Source organism: Pangasianodon hypophthalmus, chromosome 13 (genome assembly GCF_027358585.1).
Source record: "Pangasianodon hypophthalmus isolate fPanHyp1 chromosome 13, fPanHyp1.pri, whole genome shotgun sequence".
Classification (NCBI taxonomy): domain Eukaryota; kingdom Metazoa; phylum Chordata; class Actinopteri; order Siluriformes; family Pangasiidae; genus Pangasianodon; species Pangasianodon hypophthalmus.
The window spans coordinates 2,018,373-2,028,263 of record NC_069722.1 but is presented as its reverse complement, the minus strand read 5'-3'; the positions used below and the strand labels follow the sequence as shown (position 1 = coordinate 2,028,263).

The 9,891-nt window shown below is 40.8% G+C and overlaps 1 protein-coding gene across 4 annotated transcripts in view; it reads right to left on the bottom strand.

The window, feature by feature from the left end:
- tbc1d17 (TBC1 domain family, member 17) overlaps window positions 1-9,662 on the bottom strand; it is a 14,394-nt gene extending 4,732 nt beyond the window's left edge. The window contains exons 1-11 of one of the 4 annotated variants that reach the window (XM_034310013.2): window positions 9,523-9,662; window positions 8,692-8,787; window positions 7,580-7,660; window positions 6,190-6,307; window positions 4,984-5,170; window positions 3,938-4,049; window positions 3,678-3,842; window positions 3,092-3,223; window positions 1,553-1,656; window positions 1,330-1,424; window positions 47-163 (exon numbers count right to left, since the gene is read on the bottom strand). In XM_034310013.2, the coding sequence (XP_034165904.1) occupies window positions 47-163; window positions 1,330-1,424; window positions 1,553-1,656; window positions 3,092-3,223; window positions 3,678-3,842; window positions 3,938-4,049; window positions 4,984-5,170; window positions 6,190-6,307; window positions 7,580-7,660; window positions 8,692-8,787; window positions 9,523-9,549 (1,234 nt within the window). In that variant the 5' untranslated portion in view covers window positions 9,550-9,662. The remainder of the gene's footprint in view (window positions 1-46; window positions 164-1,329; window positions 1,425-1,552; window positions 1,657-3,091; window positions 3,224-3,677; window positions 3,843-3,937; window positions 4,050-4,983; window positions 5,171-6,189; window positions 6,308-7,579; window positions 7,661-8,691; window positions 8,788-9,522) is intronic. The other 3 variants (XM_053239404.1, XM_053239405.1, XM_034310014.2) reach the window with 3 other exon arrangements.
- Between the last annotated feature and the right edge of the window lie 229 nt (window positions 9,663-9,891).

Genomic DNA, 9,891 nt, shown 5'->3' with positions numbered 1-9,891 from the left:
TATCTCTCTCTATCTCACACACACACACACACACACACACACTTACCCAGGTCAAAGTTATACATGCAGTAGGTCATGAGCACGTCGTTCATCAGCATGAGGCCCGGGTTCTCGTTCCCCGAGAAGAACGGATTCTGTCTGTCTGTCCGATTCACGTCACGCTCTGTCCAATCACAACAAACCACAACATCCAACAACCAATCAGACACTATCATGTCTTAGTGTCATTAACAGTGATTAAAAAAAATACAGTAAATCATTTAAAAAAGATATCATGAGCATTAACTGATATCGATACTCATCTGATATCTTTTCTTTAAGAACTATTAAACTACTGAAACGCTTGACTTGGGAAAAAAAAAAAAAGTACAGAACAGCTACATAGCTAAAAGTGCAGTTTTGTTTGTTCGCTTAAACATTATTTTTCCATTGCAAATATAACAAAGTATAAATATAATAAAATCAAATGTAAAAAATCTTTATATGTAAACATTTCCAGTTCCAAAACAAAAATCTTTTCCCAATCCAATTCCAAATTTATTTTTTTAAAAAAAAAAAAAAATACTGATTCTGGGTATCGGATCGGTTCCATCTCTACTTTCTAATAATCATTATTGTTAAAAAGATTGGTAAAGTTTTCAGTTTGACACTTTGTTTAATCTTTTTTTCCCCACTTTCGGCTAAAAACTGATGCTGGTTAGCTAAGTAGCTAAGCAACATTAATAGATTTCATTTCACATTAACAAATGCAAGACAAAACATTTACTTTTTTACGTGATGGGAAACGAGGACGCAAAAAAAAGCGAATCGAGTCGAGAGCACTGTCCATAAGATTACTTAAGATGTGGCATGGGCGGAAAGGGGGCGGGGCTTCCTGTGGGTTAGTTAATATCGGAGAGTTCTAGCACTAACGAGACTGTCAATCGTTGTCGATTGGCTAATCTGCCGTTTTTTTAAGGATCAAATAAATAAATACGTTCTTTAGGTGCATTCTTGAGCAGAGCACTGCGATGTTAAAATGCTGAGCTCTTATGCAAAAAGACTGGCAGGTCTGCAAATGTTTCTATGGTAACACTTAGCGTAAGTAAATGGTCTAGCTAGTAGGATGTTTTTTTTTTTTCATTTTATTGTTAACTCTTATAAACAGCTCCATCAGTCATTTTGTTTTGTTATTTATTTTTTAAAAGAAGCTGTCAGGTCACAATGCTTTCTGGGTATTAAGGAAAAGGTCGTTGACTCGAATGATCTAATGAACTTTGACCTGCTGCAAAACAGATGATAAAACGGCAGCGTGTTTTCAGCCAATAGGAAATGGAGAGCGGAACTGACCAATCAGGCTGCGGTATCCCCGGAGGAGGGAGTTTCTCATCTCTTGCTCTTCGCTGATCGACTTCCACTGGACCTTCATCCTGAAATACTCGTCTCTACAGGACAGGGTCACATGACACGAACAGTCAGAACCATCAGCGGAAGAAATTTACGTGTGAGAGCTGAGGTTCATAACAGGGTTATAACAGGGTTATGACAGGGTTATGACAGGGTTATAACGCACGTTTTCGTTCGAACGATATCCTCCCGCTCCTTGGCTGTGCTGTTCCAGGGATAAAATCCCAGAAGGAATTTCCACACCTCCTTCCGCAGAGAAGGAACGATGCCCTGGGAGAGGAACATAAAACTTTATAACCTTCATAACCTTTCCACAAACACCTACAATAGGCGACATTAAATATATACATACATATATATATATATATATATATATAAAAAATGCATATTACAGTGTATATTACAGCATACGCTAGAGGTTATTGCATATTAAAGTGCACATGAGGAGTTTCTTACTGCATTCATTACAGCTTGCTACAGTACGCACAAGAGGGTTAATGGATATAGATTAGAGGGTTATTACTGTGTACATTATGGAATATTAAAGTGTACATTAGGCATTATTACAGTATACATTAAAGGGCTATTAAAAATATATGAGGTTGTTCAAGAATATATTAGTGGATGGTAAATATATAAAGGGTTATTACAGTGTGTATTAGAGTGTTATTACAGTGTGTATTAGAGGGTTATTACAGTGTGTATTAGAGGGTTATTACAGTGTGTATTAGAGGGTTATTACAGTGTGTATTAGAGGGTTATTACAGTGTGCATTAGAGGGTTAATACAGTGTATATTAAGGGGTTATTACAGTGTGCATTAGAGGGTTAATACAGTGTATATTAAGGGGTTATTACAGTGTGCATTAGAGGGTTAATACAGTGTATATTAAGGGGTTATTACAGTGTGTATTAGAGTGATATTACAGTGTGTATTAAGGGGTTATTACAGTGTGTATTAGAGTGTTAATACAGTGTGTATTAAGGGGTTATTACAGTGTGTATTAAGAGGTTATTACAGTGTATATTAAGAGGTTATTACAGTGTGTATTAGAGTGTTATTACAGTGTGTATTAAGGGGTTATTACAGTGTGTATTAAGAGGTTATTACAGTGTATATTAAGAGGTTATTACAGTGTGTATTAGAGAGTTATCACAGTGTATATTAAGGGGTTATTACAGTGTATATTAAGAGGTTATTACAGTGTGTATTAAGGGGTTATTACAGTGTGTATTAGAGTGTTATTATAGTGTGTATTAAGGGGTTATTACAGTGTACATTAAGAGGTTATTACAGTGTGTATTAGGGGGTTATTACAGTATATTAGGAATCGTGCTAGAAGTCCAGTAACCTACATGCCTACATTACTACATGGTGTGTGTGTGTGTGTGTGTGTGTGTGTGTGTGTGTGTGTGTGTGTGTGTGTGTGTGTAATACATAAGGTTAAACTAAAACTCGTCTGAGGACGCTTGAATTTCCTGTTTTACAGCTTTTTGTGTTTAACTCTGTCACACTAAGTGTCACTGAGTGAGGAGACACCTGGTGTGACGTGTTTACAGGAGAAAATGTACATTACAAAGAGAGAGACAGAGAGACGACGTAGAAAGACGCAGTGAGAAAATGTTGATAAGGCAGACTACCGTAAAGGAATAACAAAAAAAAATAAAAATTAGTGTGTGTAGAAACATCCGGAATGTGGACGCACCCCTCTGAACACCAGCTCCTTGACTTTCTGTGGATTTGTGACGCGGCCATCCGAGTCCAGAAACTGCTGCCAGTCGTCCAGAGGCCGCCCTCTGCTCACATTGGGCCGGGGTCCAAGCTCCGCCCCTTGCTGCTGGCACAGGAAGTGACATCACTCACGTAACAAACCAAAACAACAAAAAAAAAACCTTGGTGTTTGTAAATCTGATCTGAAAGGATGTCGCTGTGGTTATGATTTTGTCAAGTGACAGGAGGGTAAAAAGGGGCGGACTCTAAATTATATTTAACCAGCCAACCAGAAATGATCATGTGACTCAGCATAGAATGACAGTTAACCCAACATTAGCTAGTTTTCTAGCAAACCTGGCTAATACACAGTAAAAATAGCTAGCTTGACAGTCACATAGCTAATGCTGTAGAGGTAGTGTTAGCGTTAGAGCTAGCTAGCTGTATAGTATAGCTAGCATTGCTTAGCTATGAATAAAACGGTGAGGTCACATGATCAAGTTTGCGATTTATATGATCGAATTTGGCTTAAGCCCCGCCCATGATAACCTGATCAATGCAACACGTTAATTTTGACGTACGCAGGTTATGAGCTCGAATCCGGGCTCGTCGTCGGATAAGCGAGGTGCGTATGATTCTCCCTGGGAATGCAGAGGCGACTCCGGAGGTCTCAGCGCTCCTCGGAAGAAGTTCGTCACCTTGGAGAAGCCACCGAACGTGGTCGCGTAGGGGTCCTGGATAAACCTCTGTACATGAAGAGACCAAAAATAATACAGCATTAAGGCTCAAAAACAGTGCGTGTGTGTGTGTGTGTGTGTGTGTGTGTGTGTGGTGGACATACAGATACAAGGTCTGAGCTGGTGTCATCAAACATCTGCAGCTCGTCGAACGAGTGAGAGAGAGCACCGGAGTCATGAGGGTATGCCAGGAACAACCGTCCATCCACTGGGGACCTGAGAGAGAGAGAGAGAGAGAGAGAGAGAGAGAGAGAGAGAAAGATACAAAAAGACAACACAAGAGAGCAAGACATAGAAAGAAAGACAGACACCAGAACAGAGGGAGAGACAGAGAAGGCAAGATGGACAGAAAGAGACAAAGAGAGCGACACAGAAAGAGAGAGACAGAAAGACAGATAGAGAAAGAGTTATTGATAAAGAAACAGAGAAAGATACAGTAGGAGAGGGAAAAGAGAGACAGAAAGAGGGAAGGGGAAGAGAAAGAAAGAGAGAGAGAGAGAGAGAGAGAGAGAGAGAGAGGAAAAAAAGGAGGGAAGGGGATGAAAGAAGGAGAGTAAGAGAGAGGAAGGAGAAACAGAAAGAAGGAGAGAAAGACAGACAGAAAGACACAGACAGAGGGAGAGACAGAAAGCCAGACAAAGAGAGAGACAAAGAAAAAGAGATAAAGAGGGAGAGTAAGAGAAGGAGAGAAGGAGAGAGAGAGAGTGAGAGACAGATAGAGAGAGAGAGGCAGACACAAAGACATAGAGAGAAAAAGATGAAGAGAGAGAGGGAGAGGTAAACAGATGGAGAGACAGACAGAAATGATTTAAGATCTATATAATTATCGATTTTAATTATTATGAATTAATGAATTGATTAATGTTATTGTTTATGAAGCAGCTGATGATATCTATATATACAGTACATGTGTGTGTGTGTGTGTGTGTGTTATGGAGAAGGGGAAATGTGTATTTATGTGTGTGTGTACATGTGTGTGTGTGCATGTGCGCATGTGCGCGTGCGTGCGTGTTATGGAGAAGGGGAAATGTGTATGTCTGTGTGTGTGTGTGTGTGTGTGTGTGTGTGTGTGATATGGGGAAGGGGAAATGTGTGTGTGTGTGTGTGTATGTGTGCGTGTGTGTGTGCGCGTGTGTGTACAGATCCTCACGGTGCGAGTCGGATGTATCTCTGCATGGCTCGGAGCAGTTCCCGTGTTCCGCCCCTGTGGAAGTGCAGCGGGGGCAGAGGGTCGCCTCCTCGACTCGTCAACACCACAAAGTTCCTCCCCAGAGAGAAACGAGCACGACGCAGGGAGTACAGCTCCGACAGGGGCAGGGAGAACGCACCCCACTGACCTACACACACACACACACACACACACACATTATATACTTACATTCTGTATTATTTGCATTTACACCACAGCAGTGCTGAGTTCTGTAATGTGTGTGTGTTTTGTGTGTCTGTGTAGTACTGTGTGGGTGTGTGGTGTGTGTGCGTAGTGTGTGTGTAATGTGTGTGTGTGTAGTGTGTGTGTGTGTGTGTAGTGCATGTGGATGAGGGGTGTGTATTGTGTAGTGTGTGTGTGTGTGTGTGTGTGTAGTAGTGTGTGTAGTGTGCGTGTGTAGTATGTGTGTAATGTGTGTGTGGTGTGTGTGTGTGTGTGTAATGTGTGTAGTGTGTGTGTGCAGTGTCTGTAGTGTGTAGTATGTGTGTAATGTGTGTGTGTGTAATGTGAGTGTGTGTAGTGTGCGTGTGTGTGTGTAATGTGTGTGGTGTGTGGGTGTGAGGTGTGTGTAATGCGAGTGTGTGTGTAGTGTGTAGTATGTGTGTAGTGTGTGTGTAATGCGAGTGTGTGTGCAGTGTGTGTAGTGTGCGTGTGTAGTGTGTAGTATGTAGTATGTGTGTGTGTGTGCAGTGTGTGTAATGTGTGTGTGTAATGTGAGTGTGTGTGTGTAATGTGTGTGTGTAGTGTGTGTAGTGTGTGTGGGTGTGAGGTGTGTGTGTGTGTAGTGTGTAATGTGAGTGTGTGTGTAATGCGAGTGTGTGTAGTATGTGTGTAATGTTTGTGTGGTGTGTGCAGTGTGTGTGTAATGTGTGTGTAGTGTGTATGTAGTGTGTGTGTGCAGTGTGTGTGTAATGTGTATGTAGTGTGTGTGTGCAGTGTGTGTGTAATGTGTGTGTGTGCAGTGTGTGTGTAGTGTGTGTGTAATGTGTATGTAGTGTGTGTGTGCAGTGTGTGTGTAATGTGTGTGTGTGTAATGTGAGTGTATGTAGTGTGTGTGTGCAGTGTGTGTGTAATGTGTGTGCAGTGTGTGTGTAATGTGTGTGCAGTGTGTGTGCAGTGTGTGTGTAGTGTGTGTGTAGTGTGTACCTGTCTCTCTGACGGGAGGCTGTTCTTTCTCTCTGCTCTTCTTCACCGTGCTGATGACGGCCCAGTCCGGCTCGTACCCGGGGTCGAAATTCGTCTCCTCCTCTCCTCCTTCTCCGTCCTGCACGAGGAAAAAAAAACATTCACGATGTTTATATAAGTATAAAACTCGCAGCGAAATGAGAACCTTCTCCTCCTTAGACTGTATGCAAAAAAAATCAGAAACCAATACGAAATAATAAGAAATATGAAATATGTGTATAGAAAATGTGCAAAAAGAGGCGTAGAAAATACGCAAGTATGTTCCGTGTAGTAATAAACATCGTTCGTGGCGTAATGATCAGCGCTGTAATCAGTAATCAGTCAGACAGAGAAGCTCATAGCCAGGGGTTTAGCATCCCGGAGATTAAAACAGTCTCAGTGCACGTTATCAAAGCCCAATCACTTTCTCCCTCTGACTCGTTATCAGCTAAAGGGGGCGTGGCTTCCTTCCCTTCCGTCGACAAAAAAAAAAAAAAACAACAGACGCATCGCGCGCACGGAAGAGCAGAGTCTCGCTCCGTCTGGAGCTGCGTCACACACACCAGAAACATTAAAGTAATAAAACAAAATACAGACACAAAAAACTAACATATAAAGGTGACAAAAAGAGAGAAGAAAAAAAGGAAAAACAGTAAGAAAGGAAAAAAGGAAGAAAAAAAAAGAAGGACGAAAGGGATGAAAAACGTAAGGAAAAAAACTAGAAAAATGGAAAAAGAAAAAGGGGAAAGATGAAGGAATATGGAAAAAAAATAAAGGAAGGAAAAAAGAAAAATGAAAAGAAAGAGAAAATGGGAAGGAAAAAGGAAGAAATGAGGAAAGAACAAGGGGGGAAAAGGAAGGAAAAGAAAGGGGGAATGTCATGAAGGAAAAAAGAAAAAGAAAATAAGAAAGGAAAAAAGAAAAGGAAGGAAGAAAAAATGGGAAAAAATGGAAACAAGAAAGAAAAAGAAAAACAATAACGAAAGAAAAAGAGGGAGGAAGAAAGAAAAGGAAGAAAAATAGGAATGAAAGAAGGAAGAAAGCAAGGAAAAGGGAGGGAGAAGGGAAATAAAGAAATCAATAAAAAAGAAAGGGGGATAAGAAGAGAGGAAAAAGATAAAGTTAAAAAGGGAAGGAAGAAAAAAGGAAGACATTAAAAACAGGAAAATAAGGAAAGAGGAATAAAATGGGGAAAAGGAAAGAAAAGAGGAAAAGTGAGGAAAGAAAGAAAGAAAAGTGGTTCGTCTCCTGTTTGTTTAATTTGTTGGTTGTTATTCTGCCTGCGTGGCTTCTGAAGTGTAAAAGGAGAATAAACACAGACTTTCTTTTCTCTCTCTCTCTCTCTCTCTCTCTCGCAGTCAGAGCTGCACACCTTTTTAGTGTAAAAGACAGCGGGTGCGTTTTTCCCCTCATCCTGAGCAGGTCTCCACTCCAGCGCCGGCTCTCCGTCCTGCTGGGGAACAATCACACACACACACACACACACACACACACACACACACACACACACAATCACACATACACACACATACGCACACACGCGTACACACACACACGAACACACACACAAAATCACACACACACACAATCACACACATACGCACACACGCGTACGCACACACACGTACGAACACACACAATCACACATACAATCACACACACACACATACACACATACAATCACACACACATACAATCACACACACACATACAATCACACACACACATACAATCACACACACATACAATCACACACACACACGCAAGCACACGCACGCACACAAGCACACGCAATCACACACATGCACACACACACAGACACACACAGACACACACAGAGGTTAGCATGGAACTTTTTTTTAACTACATCTAGTTTGTGGACAAACATAATAAACTGATAACTGTCCAACCTCATATCACATGACATGCTGCAGCAAATGAAATGTAATGAGTTAAGGAAGGAAAAAAGAAAGAGAGGGAAGGAAGGAAGTAAACGGAAGGAAACTCCAAATAATTAAAAAAAAAAATGAATGAAGAAAAATGAAAAGAAAGGAAATGAAAGGAGGGAGGGAGGAAAGAGAAAGGAAATGAAGCAAGGAAGGACAGAAGGAATAAAGTTAAGTAAGAAAGGAAAAAAGAAAGGAAAGAAGGAAGGAAGGAAGGAAGGAAGGAAGGAAGGAAGGAAAAAAGTGACTGAGTGAGTCAGGAATGAAGAAAGGAAGGAAGGAAGGAAGGAAGTGACTGAGTGAGTGAGGGATGAAGAAAGGAAGGAAGAATGTGAAAAATTAAGGAATGAAGGAAAGTGAAGAAGTAATTAAGGAAGAAATGAAAAAAAGAGAAAGGAAAGAAAGATAAAAGTAAGTAAGGCAGGAACGAAAGAAGGGAAGAGATGGATGAAAAAGGGAAGAAGGGATTTGTGAGAATGATAATAAGTAGTAATGATAATAGAAAGTGCGCTGTGCTGAACGAGTGTGTGTTTCTCACCCGCTCTACGATGCGGATGAAGCCGGGGATGGAGGTCTCCTCGTTGCTCCTCTTGGCGTTGGTGTGGAGGTAAACGCCTTCCTTCTCAAAAATCAGCTGCGGGACGAAACACAATGTCACCTTTACGCTGGGAACAAGGAGAGGAGTGACTCACGCTCTCGCTGGGCTACGACAGCCACGATGAATATCGCCACACCACACCTGAATGCTGTGCCGTGTGACGACGATGACGATGACGATGATTATTGTTATTATTATTAATATTATTATCAGTAAGAAAATCAGGTGTTGATATGAAAAAGCGAGAAAGACTCCTGTTTAGGAATTTCCACTCCTGTAACCTCATCGGTTTGGTCAAATTCCACAGACTTTTTTATGTGAGTTACTGAACAAGAAAAGAAAAACTAACACACACACACACACACACACACACACACACACACACACACACACACTCTCTCTCTCTCTCTCTCTCTCTCTCTCTCTCTCTCTCTCTCTGATTGTTGTTAGGAATCAGTAATATAATGACTGGTTTATTCTGGAGCAGGTTCATCCAGCCACACTTCAGTCTATAATTCCACACCTTGTAGGACACTTAACCAAGCCTTACAACTCATTTTAAATCTTACATAAAACTAAAAAGAGTCCCAAAACAAATCCACATCTTGTTTATTTCTGCACTTCCGGTCTGACAGCTAAACTTTGTCATTTAGCTAGCTTAACTTATTTACTCAAACTATAAAAGCGTACGTTATTAAATCCGTCATATTACACTTTCTATACAGCTGACATTGTCCTGAAGTTAATTTTACATCAGCTCTATCCGGTTACCTTGCTGTTTTCAGGCTTAGTGTCCATCTTCCTGCGTAGATAATGATTACAATTTCCACCAAAATACCAAAACAAGCGACGCACCTCCGGCCCTTTACACCAGGCCCCGCCCACACATCACATGACGAATGTGTCACGTGTCACGGTTGCGTGGTACCGACGTCATTGCGTCACTCCATGACTCCATTTTAACTCTACACATGACTCCGTACTTGTATTTTTAGCATGTTAATGCAGAAATATTATATAAATAAGTGCAAATTTTACACAATAATCCACACATTTAATCTTTTTAACAGATTCTGACTTACTAATAAACACCTTTACATTGGGGAATAACAATCAAAAAGCCTTAAAAATGTTCTTTTA